Below are 16,691 nucleotides of genomic sequence, written 5' to 3'. Positions count from 1 at the left end.
TTTTCTCCGCCAACGCATAGCTTTTTCGATCGATTCTCAGTTTGGCATTAAGTGCTAAGTTTCCAAACAGTACGCCAACTTTGAATATCTAGAAACGCTGACCTCGACTTGGCCTTCTGGTACGGCAGCTTCCGAGATGCATCTCCTCTGCTGAGATCCGGTGGAATTCCATTCCACGCGGAGCCTGCTGAAACTCAACAAGTGAACGTCGAGGAGAAAAAACGCTTTTTGTTCATGACTTTTGAGGGAAACTTTTGCGTGGTTTTTACTCACGCCCCCACAGCGACATCATCGCGAGGACTTCCTGACTTTTGAGGGAAGCTTCGAAGCTTCCACGGACGCCTCATTTCGTGGAACAAGTCGAGGAGGTGAGGAATGAAAAGATGATGGAATAATGAACTTGGGAATTTCTTTGTTATAGAGTCGAGAAATGTTTGCACTTGTAATACTTTCGGCAAGACAGCAGCCCCCCAACCTCCCCCCCAAAAAAAAGGCATATGTATATATGCACACACAACAAAAGTATCCTTACATTTCAAATTTTGTTTTCGAGTCGAACAAAAGAAAGCGTGTTTAATATATACTGTCGGCGAGGTCGACCTTGTTGGCCTCGCCTCTGGCCAGTCGCCAAGGTGGAAGGAGGGAAGAGAAAACAAGAAAGAGAAAGAAAAGAAAAAAAAGGAAAAAAGGAAAAAATAATTCGAAATATCATTAAAAAAATTTAAAAAAAAAATTCGCGTCAGCGTTGGCCGCCCCACGCAGCACAGTTGGGGTCTATGTCAGCGATTTCCTGTCAAAATTAGTCAGATGGATTGAACTAGCACAAATACAAAAGGTTTAGAGCTCTATTGGCAAAAAAAAAAGGGTTTAGGATTGAATAGGTACAATTGCAATAGACTTAGGTTTTTTTTTTCTGTAATAATATCCTTACTCTTCAAACGAACTTTTAGTTAAGGGTTAAGTTTCCATCCTTGCAAACGGATAAAGTTGCTTGAAATCGATGATTTGAAACACACTAATTTTTGGTTCGGGGCAAAAAGAACTCGATTCACTGAACTTAGCCTTTCAATTTAGGGCTGCTCATTTTTTTTCTATCGTTCTCGCTGAAACAGTCAACTTCTTAATTGAAAAGAAAATCAACTTCGTTTTTTTATACGTGATAAATGACATCGTCTTGCCTTGGGCGGATGCGTCTATCGTATCCATCAGTCACGTTTTGGTATCAGCTTGCATGAATGAAAATCTTAACGGCGAGTGTTTCTGTTTCTTAAGTAAATTTTCGTGCATTTTTTGAGATCCTCCGCCCGAAAAATCAGGGAATTTACATTAAAATCCCAAAAGATACATACAATATTATCATATCCACATTTTTATTACTTACTTTATCTTCTTCTTTTTTTTTGTCTTGCTATTCTGTACTTTAATTATTTTGGCCAAAATGTTTGTTTTTTTTTTTTAAATTTAAACTTTGCCACTTTGAAAGTCCCATCGAATGAAAACTTTTTAGCGACAATATTAATTAGAGCGTTACATTTAAAATATGTTTTACCTATGCGAAATTGGACACACGGATTAGCTGATTTCGGGGGGAAGAAAACCAAAGGTGGAGAGTGGTCCGTCGGATTGGCGAGATTGACGGAGCCAGTGTCTTGTCTTCTCATTTTTCATATATTTTTAGTAAATATAACTATATGTACTTAAGATCTATAGATTTGCTTGAATGACCATTAAAAACAGATTATTGGGTAAAGCTCGCATATGAACATGCCCCGTGAACCTGGTCATGCGCATTGGGCATTACATGGGATCTATTCGAGACAAAGTCCTAGATTATGCTAAATTGGCGGGAAAAGTTGTTCAAGAAATCCTAAATCTAATACACTTTTTGCTAATTCAGTTCTAAACCTTTTAATTTTGCCAATTGAATCATAAACATTTTCACGTTTTGCTAATTGAGTGCATCCGGTCAATTTTAACCTGAAATCTCTGATGTGGATTCTGGTTGTTCCACAGTGATAGGGCCGATACTAACGCGGACAATTTTTAATAGTATTTTAAATTTTTTTTTTTAATTATTATTATTTTCTTTTCTTCGAGACCCTAGCGAGGGCCACTGGCTAACCCTCACCAGTACAGGCGAGGGCCGGTCGACCCTCGCCGATCACAGGCAAGGGCCTAACGGCCCTCGCTCATGACCGGTCGCAGCCCTCGCAAGGCTGGGGCGAGGGTCTCAACCCTCGCTTGTGATCGACAAGGGCTTCCGGCCCTCGTCGAACTTGATAAAAGAAAGAAAGAAAGAAGAAAGAATAAAAAAATTGCAAAAAAAATTCAAATATTTTTAATAAAATATCCACATCAGCGTCGGCCGTCTTATGTGACGCTACTAGTGTCCACGTTAGCGATTTCAAGTTAAAATTGACCAGATGGATTTAATTAGTAAAAAGTGAAAATGTTTAGGACCTAATTGACAAAGTTAAAAAGTTTAAAACTGAATTGGCAAAAGTGCTATTTACGTATGACTTTTTTGTACGATCTTTCCCTAAATTGGCCAATCAAGAGAGAGGAAAATACGGTAGTTGACAAGTCAAAATCGAGAAATCAACTCTGATCCTATTTTCCTGAATCAGTTATCTTTTCAAACACATGGTCTTTACTATTAGCCTGCAGTCAGGTTTTGTTAGGGACATTCGAAAAATCTAAAAAGCAGATATTCGCGTGAAATTAATTAAATCACAATTAATTAGAAACTTCAGGCCAATATTAATTCAATCTGAAAATTGAACAGGTAAAATCATGGGATCCGATTTTTACCATTTTCGGTTAGGATTTCAACTCTTCCAAAGAATCAAACAAAAAAAATAAAGATTCTACTCAAAATTCGGATCGCTCTTTAAATTTTTGAATTGTAGAGATGGGAGATTAACTTGAACACACGTAGGGCTTAATTTTCCACTCCTTTTTTTTTTTTTCATATAACTAGTCTCCCAATTGGACTCGAGGCATCATCCGATAGGTCGTTTCGGACCTCGGAGACACCTAGGATGTACAAAAACTCAAAGGGTACTGCCGGGAACAGGGTAGGAAAAGTATACTTTACCAATTGATGGGTGCGAGGCGTGCGGGCACCAGTATGTTGAAATAAGGAACGAATCCAGATAGCCCGCTCCCAAATAAAATCTTCGGAAAGAATAAATAAATTCTTCTAAATTTTTTTTGACATGGTTGTGTTCTGTTTCCTCCTTTTTTCCATTGACCACTTCCAAGATTTGATGCAAGAAGCACGTGTTTCTTGCCATGCATGCATGCGCGACGATGACGATACAGCTCACGAGCTCAAACTCTTTTCGTAATTTTTAAGGATGATTTCCGTTGCAACAACTTCCTCGAATAAAGATTCCAATCTGGAATCTCCACGAAACATTCGATCTCCCCTTTGATAGCGATTCTGTTCTTTGCTGGATTCCTTACATATACCGGTCTTCCCCGGCTGCCGCAGATTCATCGCAGTCTCAGACGTCCGTAGCTCCCATCTCTACACTTCCTCCCGATTGTCTCCGGCGATGGCGGCCCTGGCCTGCTCCCCCGCGGACCTCCACCCCCTCCTCGGCGGCAACGCCACCTCCGCCGCAGCCGAGTACATCTGCGGGCGCTTCGATGCGGTCTCGAGCAAGTTCGTGGACACGGGGTACGCCGTCGACAACACCTACCTCCTCTTCTCGACCTACCTCGTCTTCTCCATGCAGATCGGGTTCGCCATGCTGTGCGCGGGCTCGGTCCGCGCCAAGAACACCATGAACATCATGCTCACCAACGTCCTCGACGCGGCGACGGGGAGCTTCTTCTACTACCTCTTCGGGTTCGCCCTGGCCTTTGGGACCCCATCGAACGGCTTCATCGGTCAGCACTTCTTCGGCCTCGCCAAGTTCCCGTCTCAGTCTTTCGACTACGGGTTCTTCCTGTTCCAGTGGGCCTTTGCCATCGCTGCCGCCGGCATCACGAGCGGATCCATCGCGGAGCGCACCCAGTTCGGCGCATATTTGATCTATTCCTCGTTCTTGACTGGCTTGGTGTATCCCATTGCCTCTCATTGGTTTTGGTCTGCCGATGGCTGGGCAAGCCCGGCGCGAGCGGATAATCTTTTGTTCGGATCTGGAGTCATCGACTTCGCCGGGTCAGGGGTGGTCCACATGGTCGGCGGTATCGCCGGCCTTTGGGGAGCCCTCATCGAAGGCCCGCGTGTCGGCCGCTTCGATCATTCCGGTAAGGCGGTGACGCTCCGTGGCCACAGTGCCACATTGGTGGTCCTCGGCACGTTCCTCCTGTGGTTCGGGTGGTACGGGTTCAACCCTGGTTCCTTCCTTAACATCCTGAAGGCGTACGGAGAGAGCGCCTCCTACTACGGCCAGTGGAGCGCCGTCGGGAGGACCGCAGTCACCACCACCCTCGCGGGAAGCACCGCCGCCCTCACCACCCTTTTCGGCAAGAGGCTGCTCGTCGGCCATTGGAACGTCACCGACGTGTGCAACGGCCTCCTTGGCGGATTTGCTGCCATCACCGCCGGGTGCTCCGTGGTCGACCCCTGGGCTGCCATACTCTGCGGGTTCGTCGCCGCGTGGGTCCTCATCGGGTTCAACAAGCTGGCCGAGAAACTGAAGTACGACGACCCGCTGGAGGCGGCACAGCTTCACGGCGGCTGTGGCGCGTGGGGGCTGCTGTTCACTGGGTTGTTCGCGAAGAAGGCCTACGTGAACGAAGTGTACCCGGGGGTGGAGAACAGGCCGTACGGGCTCCTGATGGGCGGTGGGGGAGGCCTGTTGGCGGCACAGGTGGTGCAGATCTTGGTGGTGGCGGCGTGGACGAGCGTGACCATGGGGACCCTCTTCTTCATCCTGCACAAGATGAAGCTCCTGAGGATCTCGCACGAGGAGGAGGTCGCCGGCATGGATCTCACCAGCCACGGAGGGCTTGCTTATGAGTACGATGCCGAAGAGAAGGAGGAGATTTCATTCTGAGCGAAGGTGAAGATTTCGAGTGTGGGACTGTTTCGATGCCAAGAGAATCTGTTCTTCGCTGCTGCAGATGATTGACGGACGTTATTCTAGTGGTAAAAAACTGCGATGTACATTCATATGTATAGAGCCTAGGGTGTTCCACTGCTATTCATTGTATGTATTGTCTTGTTCGGGGTTTTAGTGGAAAATCTGTCGTGCTTTATGGATATTTTCTCAGTTCTTCACCAAGCCAAGGGCAGAGACCTTTGCATTACATGCTCACCGACCTCAGCTCAGGTGAACACCTGACCGATTGACATAAGTGAATCGAAAATTCCCAGTAACAACAAGGAAGAAGAGTTAAATATACACTCCATTTCTCTGCTAGAACCGAACAAAGGTGGGATTATCAGCAAATAAAATTCATTCATTAATTTGTACTCACAAGCAATTAGCTGTCCATATCTAACAAACATTAGACTATACAAGATTATGCACACAATTACCTCTGGCTCTCAGATATTTCTTCAAGGAAACCGATGCCACGGATGAATTCCTCATTCATCGTGAAGCATAAAATTCAAGTCAATTTGGCAATACTTTAGATTCACCTCCAGGTGTATGTATGTATAATTCATTCATTATACATAAACCTGAATCTCCAACAAAGATCATCACAATCGGAAATCAAATCACCCCACTATCTGATAGACAACCAATTCTGCCATAGTTGATAGATCTATAGACTACAGTTTACCACTCTCAAGAGCTAGGCAATTAAAAAAGGCAATAAAGAGTAATATTCCACAGTTGATACCCATCTCACATGGTAAAATTACTTTACCAGCCTTCCGATCTTGATCGAGACAGAATGTTGCAAGCAAAAAGCCAGCACTCCAGTCAATATTTACGAGTCACAGGAGGAGCTGAACTGCTCATGGACCTTCTGGTCCTGTCCCGGTAATAGCATAGACAAATCACTGATTTCCAATTGGGAACACCAATGATAAGGTGACTCTCGATTTTGTGTGCCAATTGAGCAGGAAGAGATACGAGAAAAGAACAAATCAATCACAAGCACCTCGCCTACAAGCTATAAAATCAGAGGAGTGTGTGGGGGAATCTAGCGAAAGAGCCTGGGTACTGTTCTCTTGGGAACTTTGCCTTCGAGCTTCAGTCTTCTATATGCTTCTCTGATGTGGCACGGCCTGATTGGGCCAGATTCCTTCCTCTCACTCATGACAATCCTGGCTGCTACCACATTGTATATCAATCAAGAATCATACGAGGCTACGGTAATTCATATGTACCAAAACATGCTTCCAAAGACAGGAATGATACAAAGCAAACAATTGTAATACCTGTTTCCACAATTTCTCCAACAAACATCTTTGCAATGCCCGACATCACAATTGTCATAGGCATTGAAATTTTCTGACTTCCCGTAATGCTGCACAGCAGCTGCATGCCAAAAAAAGAGCAAAATGCCGATGATTCATCTCTTTGGGTTCTATTTCTAATTTACAAGCAAAAGAGTGCACATTAAACAAGCTGCATGAATTACTATAACACTCCCCCCAAGAAAAATTCTTTTAAGCAAAACTCCCTTCAACAAGATCGAGTGGTGTCAAGAGACCAAATATTGTACAGCACTGCCAGATTTGGATTTATTTTTCCAGCAAGATTATGCTTTTGAGTATCATGATATCAAAAATGGTATAAGACAAATGTCCTGAAGAGTAGTAGAAGCTCTTCATTTAACTTACAATTTTACACTATCTAAGCCAATCTGCAGTGATAAAGAGAGGGCAAAAATAAATTGTTTGCAAAAACAGTTGAAGTGAAAGAAGCTAAAAAACACAGGCAAAAATCACATAAAGCGCGCGTAGAAACTATACTCTTTTCATTGTAGCCTTCTGGAATCCTGATCTCCGAAAAGACTCGTATCTGTTCATCTGTTCCTCCGTGAATCGTGACAAAATAGCCCTGAGAAAGAGAGAAGCGATAGTCAATGAGCTACAGAGGTAACAGTAACTTAATAAGCTACTGGAGTATCAAGTCAGGAGACAACAAACATTCAAGTTACATTCTGCCAAAACTGCATGGAGAATAATTCCTATTAATCCTATTTAGGAGCTCTCAAAGAATGAATTTTATCTTCTTAGTCTGGTGATAGAATTAAGATTAATACAACAAGTATATACACTAATGTTTGAGATTGGTATGAGGAAAACAGATTTTCTATACTTCATCAATAGTGAGGCAAAACACTACATGCAAGAGTCACTCACATAGGATTCCATCGCAAACTTACATTTGAATTATGGTCAATTCATAAGGACAAAAATACAGTTAACGCACAAAAATTATCCTCATCAATGGTGATGATCCTTGAGCCAGCAAGTGTTACATGAATATTAGCATCACAGTGCAAACCAGTTGGACCAACTTCTGATGACTTGGAATTCTATGTTCCGCATATCTGTATCAGTAACTTCAGTAACAGATATCTAACTTGGCTCGTTCCTATCTCTTCAAAGCAATTATAATCTAAAGCCAAAAACGCGAACCCTTTTGGCTTGTTGTCAAATAAAATGTTCAACAATATGCTTGTCACAAAGAGTGCCCATCTCTCTCTCTCTGATGGACATCAAACAGCTTCAGCCGAAACAAAAACTTCTGGCTTCGGTTGCTGCTCCTAATAAATTGGCTTCTGTTCAGGCCACCCAATGGTCAGACCTAAACATGTTTGCTCTGTGGAAAGCAAATGCTCTTGCCGAATGATTTAGAAGAAAGATAATCTGCAGGCTACAGTCTACCACTTGAGGCTTGGGGGTAACAAATGCCTTCAACATATGGCAGGACGAAAGAAACTCATGCTCCAGCCATAGTGCCCACAATTCCAGAAGCTGATACGATAATTGTTCCACGCCATATGCACAATTATTCAAGCATGTTCAAGATATGAATTCCAAATAACACCGTTCCCTGTCAGTTTAACCAGTTTGCACCCGATGTAAAAAAACATCCATAAGCTAGAAATTCGTCCGACAAGATTCAAAACAATCTCTCCCACGAAGATTTTCTTTATGTCCTTCGAGACTAATACCCAATATCACCTCACCCACAATAATCCAACATGACCCTCGTAAGGTCAGAGATGAATTCAGGAAAGTGGGCACGTTTTCCTACTCAAGCAGGCAGAGAATGACTTTGCAACCCAAAAAACGAGCTCACATTTTCTTCCCCCGAGGAGAAATTTATAGCATCCGGAGAAACAATATAACTCTACGACCATAGGCAGCAGGCACCAGGAAAACCCAAAAGCAGGACCCGGAAGAACGAAGCTGGGAGAGAAACTCACTGCATCTTGCCCATCTTGGCGGGATCGCCGCCGGGAGCGAGCTTCCCGAGCTCGACCTCCATGTTCTCATCCTCCTCCTCCTCCTCCTCCTCCCGGTTGTTCTTGGCGGCGCCACTCGCCGGGGCCGGCCCCCCGCGCCGCCGCCGCCGGAGGAGCTCGGGGGCCGCGGACGTGGAGGGCACGTCGAGGAGGAGGTCGTCGTCGTCGTCGCCTTCGCCGTCGCCGTGGCCGGCCGCGGCGGCGGCGGCGGCGGAGGGGTCGGGATCGTCGGGCGGGGCGGCGGGGGACTGGGGCGGCGACTCTTCCTGCTCCTCGAAGGCTGCTTCGAACGGGTCCTTGAACTGCTTCATCGCCTCGTGCTCGCTCGCGCGTGCGGTCGGGGAAGGAAGCGATTCGCCTCGCGATCCCGTGGAGATGTTAATGGCGATAGTTTCCGTCTTTTTTTTTTTTCCAAATAAGGATAATTACGCAAATACTTTACCTTTATTCCAATTATATCCAAACTTTTTTATCTTATAAAAAGCGCCAAACTTTTACTTTTGTCAAAATCTACCCAATTCACTTTTCGTCCAATCTTTTAATATTATTTTTTATTTTTTCGAATTTTTTTTATTTTTTCTTTTCTTTTCTTTTTCCTTTCCTTTTCTTTTTTTTTCACCTTCTTGGCCGCGTCCGGCGTGACGCCGCAGAGGCGGGCGAGGCTCGGCCTCGCCGGCGTTAAGGCGAGCGAGGCCTCGCCCAAAGGTAAAACAAAAAAAAAAAGAAAAGGAAAGGAAAAAAAAAAGAAAAAAAAATTTCGAAAAAATAATATTAAAAAATTAAACGAAAAGTGAATTGGGTAGATTTGGGATAAAAGTAAAAGTTTGAGGTTTTTTATAAGACAAAAAAAAGTTTGGGATATAATTGGGACAAAGAGAAAAGTTGAGGGTTTTTTAGGGAATTGGGCCAGATGTTAATAACGATAGTTTCCGTCTTTTTTTTTTTTTCCAAATAAGGATAATTACGCAAATAATCTTTTAAGTTTTTATCTTCTCGTATAATATCGACTCTGAATTTTTAATTTATTTAGTACATGTTATTTTCTGAATTTGAATTAACGGAATGACAACATTGATCATTTTTATATAGTTCAGGGACTAGATTAAACACGTATTGAAAATTTATGCATCATATTGAATAAATTAGATGCTTAAAAATGATATTATACGTTAGAAAGAGCGAAAGGCGATTTAATTCTGACTTAATTTAGATAGTACGAGGCTGGGGGCGAATATGAAATTTCGAAAAGGAAAGAAAAAACATTAAAAGGATGATTTAAGTGAGTGATGCATGTCCCCGTCAAAACCCTTCTTTGGTAAATCTTTATGGATAGTTAATTATCGATTGATTGGACACGATCGTTCCATCCAATCGAAAGCTACACCAATTAAACACGAGCCAAGTATGTAAAATTGGATATTATATCTCTGTTAACTATGTCCAACGAACCAATACGATTTTATATAGAAATGACCAAAGACGAGCTTCCGACAAAATAATTCAAACCAATGTCACGGTTTGATTTGCATCTGGTAAATCCGAGTAATTTCGATTTGAACATAAATTAGAATAAATTCGGAACATAACAAATTCGACATCGGGTCAGAGCCATGTTTTTACACATCATAGTACGCTATACAGGGTATTTATACGTGATCTCGGATATATATGTTAATCGAAGGTAGGCTTTGGCCAGGACCGATGTACATCGCCTTAATCAGGCTTGGCTTCTCATTTTAATTGGATTGATAGCACCTCATCTTGCCAAAACCAGAACAGCTTGGATGGGTGAAGATTTGAGGGACAAATTTGCTTCAGTGATACGGCAAACGGTTTGAGTTTGGACCTGTAGAAATGGAAACTTGCAATCACACGAAACAGAGGGACAACTTGACGTGCTCCAGGAGTTACCATTTGCAAACAGAGCCCCCGTGGATGTTCCGCCGTGTATCTGTAACAAATGCCCCTTAGGATCATAACCTTGTGCGACCCCGACGACAAAAATCACGGTCGCCATCCTAACAGATGAGGTGGGATCCAATTAAAACATCACATTTCAACCCAAAATGTCAAATGCAGCCATGGCATGCCTCAAACTAACCCGAGCTCTCATGATTCCACCCCAAACAACGAGGCCACCAGGTCTAATGCCTTCAAAGGCGTCTGCACTATCTTCTTCGGAAAGAGACTCACAACAGCAAACGCGGGTGGGCACAACATTCAAGCACTAAAAGCAGAACTATATTGCATGTAAGTTGCGTGCGAAAGCAGCAAGCGGCAGAGCATCCTCCATGGATTTTGTTATCAGGAACCCCTATGTACAGGGGAGAACTGCAGGCTTATTTACAAAATACACAGACCTCAGAGCATTCTATACAATTGCAACTCCTTGAAAAACCAACCTTCCTAAAATCACTAGAAGCGCATGTCAACCGGAAGAGGGAAGGAAAAAAAAACAGAGCTGATGTTCCTACTGTAAATAGAAACTACTGTAGCCAGCTTTGCTTCCCTTCCCAAAAAATTGAGGGGTGACCAGTTATGATTGGGTGACACTATTCCAGGAGGTCTCGAAATCAAATAAGAGCATACCAGCATCTACGGCTGCAGGCACGGGGGGAAAATTATTCTCCGGGGGCGGGTTCTCCAACCACCAATTCTCAAAGTCGACACCTGTTGCGCTCATGTCAAAACTTCCAGCGACCGCGGTATTAAAATCTCTTCCAGGCTGTTCCTCATGTGTGGGCTCTGTAGATGGAACGTGAATGCTCTCAACTGCAGGTGGAGCAGAAGGCTTGTCATCTGCTTGAAGGAACTCGTTAATCCAACTGAGGCTATCTGAGAAACTTGGAAATGCGCTAGGTAGGCTGTGATGCTGATGGATGTTTTGCCCACTGAGTGATTGATTACTACCCTGACCATCACTGCTGACTTGAGAAGGTGTCATACTTGAAGAAACACCAATTAAGTTGGGCGAACAGCTGCCCAAATTAGTAGGAGATACTACATTCAAACTGGAAGGAATATTCTGCCTTCTGATATGATTTCGATTAACTATGGTGTTGTGTATTGAATTTGTTGAAGTCGGTAAATAAGGCGTGCAATTGATGTTGTTTGGACCACATGCAGCTCTGCTTACTGCCAGAGGACTACCAACAGGCCCTGTCCTTTTATGTTGCGTAATGGGTGGAACATGACGAGGCCCCAAGTAATTATCTCTTTGACCTCTATCCTTCTGAATGACATGATGTACCTGATGCAACTGTTCTGACGATGAGAGTGGCTGGAATCTGCTTCTCGAGATATGCCCCGGATAGTGCCTCCTGCCACTTTGTATATTACTTGAAAAACTTGATCTGGTTGGGGAAGAACATGGCTTAAAACTCATTGGCCTTGATAGTAAATTTTGTGGTATAGAGTTGGTTGGCGGTTGGCTGTTTATAGGAGGCAGGGCTTGAGTAGGTTGTGGAAGCACCGTAGAGACAGGGTGAGGTAGAAAACTCGAAACAGGCATAGGAGTACTTTTACCCAGCATAAAGTTCTTTCTACAGACTTTCCATTTCTCCTGTTTGTCATTGGCATGACAATGGTCAACATCCGTCAAACCTTTTCCCCAGTAAGCGCATGGTGCAGGTGAATCGCATACGTAACAATGGCACTGCATTATGCAATGCAATACTGTCAGTCACAACGAAATGAATTAGCAAATGATATATGATAACTTGAGAGGGGCTATGAAAATGGTATCTGACCAAGTTACAGTGCTTCTCATGCAAGGTTGAGCCGAAAGGAAATATAACGCAGTCATGCCTTGGATGAGGATAGTCTCTACATGCAACCTGCAACGAAAATACATTTACAGAGTTAATTCAGTAAAAAGGCATGCAAATCTGTCCACTTGAAGCAGTATGAGCTGGCATAGTCGCCCGAGTAAAAGGAACGATATCTAATGCATTACAATGTAAAAGGATTAAATATATAATGTGAATCAAACTCAACTACTAACCCGTAAACCTATAAATGGTACCCTAGACTACTCAATAGAGCTTTTCCTCAGTATCAGTCACGATAGAAGCCCATCGATACCCCAGTCATATTCCATCCGTAAGTAAAGCACTTCATAACTTGCTCGGTGAAGCTCGACAACAACACAATAAAGGCCAGTCATGGAATACATGCTTGGTGAGGAAACTCCAACCACCGACCTGCTCTCAGCTGTTTCTAATATGATTCTCCACCCAATCAGTGGAAGAGGAGAAACATAAATAAATAGCCAAATAATCATCAAAACCGCTTATTCTACTTCTCATTATGAGCCGGCAGTCATGGTCTCTGCTCCCTCATAGGGGAATAACTACATGCACAAGAATATATTGAACTGCACAGTCACAAACTTAATGCCATCTCTACTTCTGCATTGAGCAAACAATCCTTCCCTTGAGATACTTGATTTTTAGGAAGATCATCATTGTTGCTTCGGCTCTCATCTATTAATACAATCATATAGATATTTTGTAGTAATACGTTCAGCATTTTGCAATCCCCATTCCGCCACCATCAGGCATCGGAGAAAAAACTCCCGACTCATGATCCACATCCAGTACCAGAAGAACAGTTAAATGCTTGCCAATCTACCCAAACTGACGCTACAGTAATTCACAAACTAATGTTGCGTGTCCCCAACAATCATACTTGATTATGTAGCAGTGAATGAAGAGGTATATGCAGCAATAAATAGAGGCAGCGCAAGACAATATTAACATATGTGCACAGCCAAGCCACCTATAATACTTCTTTAAGTAGCTCCACTAAAACAGAGAAAAGCTAGGAAGCAGAATCTTCGAAGGCCTCCTTCGATAGTACTCACACAAAAACTCAATCTCCACGTATTTGACACAATCACGTCATCCAAATTCAGAAGTAGCATTGTGCTCTCTAGCCAACCCCTGATCATGCCCAACTTAATTCATGCATGTTAGCAAGAAACCCATGAGATCAAGTAGAATTTCTGTAAAGAGAACTTCTAAACCTCAATCCTGGTAAATAAGCCAGTCCACTCCGATGACTCATGGTAAAACTACACAAGAAGACAAAGGGTCCATTTGGTCCACAGGAATTTTCGGAAATGTTGATCTCCATTATCAATTCGTATTTTGAGGCTATAGCCTTCCGTTAATCATTGCTCCAAATCTGATCGAAACTATACCCTTGAACAAAGCCAAAATTTGAATTTTTTGCAGTCCTTTTGCACTTCTACGTCATAAAAATTCTCAAAAGTGTTCTGAAATTCACCAATCCTACTAATCAAACCAAATCTCTTCTTTTTTCCTTTACTGTAAGTCACTTCTATACTTAATCTTACCCAAGCTGATGTCTTTCGCATCATCTGTCAAAAAGATGATGAATTCCAGAAACTTGGGTTGTGGCTTGCACAATCATGTTTTAGTAGCATGCACTAACAAGGTTGTTTTCTCAATTCTAGCTTATTTTAATCGCGCTAAACATTGTCCCGCAAAACATAAGCAAAATAAACACATCATGCCGCTTCTCAGTCATGCCCTTGTCATATTACCCTAATCTGTGCATCTAACCATTGCTTAGCCATAAACCATAATCACATTCATCATTTCGATAATCATTTGAATAAACAAACGTACACACTAAATGACTGCATACCTGCCCCTTTTCTCCAACAATGAGCAGATCATCCGAACCTCCGTCCACCGCATCATCAGGAGCAGAAACCGCCTTCTCGGGATCTCCATCCAGCACCACGCAATCATCGTCATCGTCGTCGTCATCCGCCACCAGCTTGTTCGGCTTTGACTTTGCATTGACCTCCTTCACCACGACCACTTCATCCAAATCGCCGGTTATCAGATCATCTACTCCAAGGAGCTCGGAGACCCAATCGTAGCTCTCACTGCCACCGCCCTTCGGCGCGTCCGGGACCAGCCCCTCCTCGTCGGAGCTGATATCAAGCACGACGTGACCCCCGCTCGGGTCCATTCCGAAGGGGGCAGAACACAAATCAGCAGGCTCTCGACAAATTCACCCCGAAAACGTACCCACTTACCTGCATGGGTTTCGAATTCCCCCCCACCCACGAGTAAAGGGCACGCGAAAAACCCGCTACCGAGGGAGGGGAAAAACCTAGGGTTTGGAGGAATCAGAGACGTGGGTCTTCATCCAAACAAGCGAAGGAGCGAACCCAGAACCGCGAGCTCATCACGGGTCCGCGAAGGACAGAGCGCCAGAGATTTCCAAGAAGAGGGGTGCTCGCGAGCGGCGAATTGCCCGGGTGGCCCTTTTCGAGGAGGGAGCGACCCACCGGGGCAGAGGCCGTCGAGGGACGACGCGGTCGCGATTCCGAAGGGACGAAGGGGAGGAGGAGGAGGAGAGAGATCTCGGGCCGCGTCGCCCGGCGGCGAATTTGCAGCGGCGGAGGAGACAAAAAGGAGCGAACTTGGAAGAGAGGCAAAGGGACATGCGCAGACACAGAGAGAGATAAAGAGAGAGGGACTGAGGTTTTGGGCGAGTGTGGAGAGGAGGGGGGTGAGGACAAACGAAAGAGACGGGAAAAGTTTGCGAAATGTAAACCTCGTCGGGCCAGTACCGTCGCGGCCGACACATTCCTGGTACCCGAACAGGTTCGTCCGGTACGAGAAAAGTATTTTCATGAGATGGGCTCGTCGCGTGCGGTGTGCCGACGGACAAAATGATACGGTGTGATCGATCGATGACTATCGCCCGGGTGCTGTAGATCGCATTCTATTTTTGAGCATTTCCGATATCTTTCGATCACTCGGTTGCAGCACGTGTCGCTTTTTATTGGCGCCTTACCCTTTATGCGTATGTCTCGCTTTTAATTGACCGGGTACATCACGTTTGTACGGTACAAGAGCATAAAGTACATCACGGTACTGCATTGGGAAAGTTGAACCAATTCGTCGGCCTTCCCCTCTTTGGATCACAGGGAAAATGACACAAATGATTCCTGAAGTTTGATCTAACGTGTACGGGGAAGGCCCATGTGACGTAGATCGCATTCTATTTTCGAGCTTGTACGTTATCATCGATTGCTCGGTTGCAGCACGTGTCGCTTTTATTGGCACCTTACCTTTATGCATATGTCTTGCTTTTAATTGATCGGGCACATCACTTGTACAGTGCAAGAGCATGAAATAACTTGTGGTATTGCGTTGGGAAAGTTGAACCAATTCGTCGGCCTTTTCCTATTTGGAAGACACAAATGGTCCTTGAATTTTGACCCAACATGCAATGTGGTTCATCAATTTTTAATTTATTCAATGTGGTTTCGGAACTTTAACCAAATGCGCAATATCGTCTATGATGTTTTAATTTGTTCAATGTGATCCCTGAACTTTTGGTAAATGTTCAAACTAGTCGATAGACTATATGACAATGTTTAATAATGTCCTTGAACTTAAGTTAATGGAAGGATAATAGAAAAAAAAAATTTAGACCAATGACTAATTTGAACATTAACTAAAAATTTAGGGATGATATTGCACACTGAGCTAAAGTTTCGAGATCATATTAAATAAATTAAAAGTTTGGAGATCACAATGCATATTGAGCTAAAGTTCATTATCCCCTTGAACATACTCAAGAGCTTCATGGGGAATCGCTCTATTCTCGTCCATCATACCATGTTGTGTTTTAGCTCGGGTATCTGGTCGTTCGAGTGATGTATGCATTTTTTCGCAACACCACGACTGATTTCGGCCTATTATGGCCACTGTCGAGAAAAGCACATTAAGTTAATGATTGAATTGATGCCTAGGTGGCCAATCCCGTCTTTAAGATCTCCAAAAGAAGGTGAATACGAAATTTTGAACTTTTAGCGCAGAAAGCTCGCAAGTTACTCCCACGACCTAACCCGAAAGGGCCCCCCCACTCTTTACCTCACATGGCCCCGGGTATTCAAATCGCTTCCTTTGCGTACGACCACTCTCCAACGGCATTATGTAAAATGGCAAATGCTTTTGCTCAAACAAAACTAGATATCCACACTCGATTGGTTGGTTACCCCCGTCCCAACAAATTCCATCAACCTCCAACCACATCTAACCTCTCGACCAAGTGTGACATCTAAAACCATTGCACCCCCTCGAGTAATATAGAGATGGAATTCCCAATTCAAATCTCAAGAAACTCATCCTTCCGACTCTGCAACTCATATTGGTTATATGGTATCGGAGCTTCCAAAATAGTCAAGCCACCACTCAAGTTGCTGTCTTGTCTGCCAAAAGCCTGAGCCTAATCGCCATCCACGC

The 16,691-nt window shown here is 43.8% G+C and overlaps 3 protein-coding genes across 5 annotated transcripts; 1 reads left to right on the top strand and 2 right to left on the bottom strand.

The window, feature by feature from the left end:
- The first annotated feature begins 3,369 nt into the window (after positions 1 to 3,369).
- On the top strand, positions 3,370 to 5,240 carry LOC115688891 (ammonium transporter 1 member 4-like). The gene has a single exon (XM_030614836.2). It carries the CDS (start codon positions 3,561 to 3,563, stop codon positions 5,010 to 5,012), a length of 1,452 nt encoding a protein of 483 aa, XP_030470696.1. The 5' UTR covers positions 3,370 to 3,560; the 3' UTR covers positions 5,013 to 5,240.
- A 434-nt stretch (positions 5,241 to 5,674) lies between these two features.
- LOC115688905 (transcription initiation factor TFIID subunit 11) lies at positions 5,675 to 8,797 on the bottom strand. Of its 2 annotated transcripts, none has more exons than XM_030614859.2 (4): positions 8,356 to 8,797; positions 6,890 to 6,977; positions 6,353 to 6,452; positions 5,675 to 6,245 (listed from the first exon to the last, which is right to left on the bottom strand). In XM_030614859.2, the coding sequence occupies exons 1-4, from the start codon at positions 8,703 to 8,705 to the stop codon at positions 6,115 to 6,117; spliced, it is 669 nt and encodes a 222-aa protein (XP_030470719.2). In that variant the 5' UTR covers positions 8,706 to 8,797; the 3' UTR covers positions 5,675 to 6,114. The 2 variants fall into 2 exon arrangements, with proteins under 2 accessions (XP_030470719.2, XP_030470720.2); XM_030614860.2 differs by having other exon boundaries at positions 5,675 to 6,242.
- Positions 8,798 to 9,926: 1,129 nt separating this feature from the next.
- Positions 9,927 to 14,892, bottom strand: LOC115688875 (RPM1 interacting protein 13). Of its 2 annotated transcripts, XR_008817317.1 has the most exons (4): positions 14,068 to 14,892; positions 12,144 to 12,230; positions 10,306 to 12,049; positions 9,927 to 10,240 (listed from the first exon to the last, which is right to left on the bottom strand). XR_008817317.1 is itself a non-coding variant. In XM_030614813.2 (3 exons), exons 1-3 carry the CDS (start codon positions 14,398 to 14,400, stop codon positions 10,931 to 10,933), a joined length of 1,539 nt encoding a protein of 512 aa, XP_030470673.2. In that variant the 5' UTR covers positions 14,401 to 14,892; the 3' UTR covers positions 9,927 to 10,930. The 2 variants fall into 2 exon arrangements, 1 of the variants encoding a protein (XP_030470673.2); XM_030614813.2 differs by having other exon boundaries at positions 9,927 to 12,049.
- Between the last annotated feature and the right edge of the window lie 1,799 nt (positions 14,893 to 16,691).

This window comes from Syzygium oleosum, unplaced genomic scaffold (assembly GCF_021117445.2).
Source record: "Syzygium oleosum isolate NSW1041296 unplaced genomic scaffold, Sole_v2.1 Sole_v2.10, whole genome shotgun sequence".
Lineage (NCBI taxonomy): Eukaryota > Viridiplantae > Streptophyta > Magnoliopsida > Myrtales > Myrtaceae > Syzygium > Syzygium oleosum.
This window is presented reverse-complemented; position numbering and strand designations above follow the sequence as displayed.

Coding starts and splice junctions, on each gene's coding strand:
- LOC115688905 (XM_030614859.2), bottom strand. CDS start 8,705: ATGAAGCAGTTCAAGGACCCGTTCGAAGCAGCCTTCGAGGAGCAGGAA. Junction 6,978..8,355: donor GCCAAGATGGGCAAGATGCA/GTGAGTTTCTCT, acceptor TCTCTTTCTCAG/GGCTATTTTGTCACGATTCA. Junction 6,453..6,889: donor AGAAGGCTACAATGAAAAGA/GTATAGTTTCTA, acceptor TTTGGCATGCAG/CTGCTGTGCAGCATTACGGG.
- LOC115688875 (XM_030614813.2), bottom strand. CDS start 14,400: ATGGACCCGAGCGGGGGTCACGTCGTGCTTGATATCAGCTCCGACGAG. Junction 12,231..14,067: donor TTGTTGGAGAAAAGGGGCAG/GTATGCAGTCAT, acceptor TTTTCGTTGCAG/GTTGCATGTAGAGACTATCC. Junction 12,050..12,143: donor ATGAGAAGCACTGTAACTTG/GTCAGATACCAT, acceptor TGCATAATGCAG/TGCCATTGTTACGTATGCGA.
- LOC115688891 (XM_030614836.2), top strand. CDS start 3,561: ATGGCGGCCCTGGCCTGCTCCCCCGCGGACCTCCACCCCCTCCTCGGC.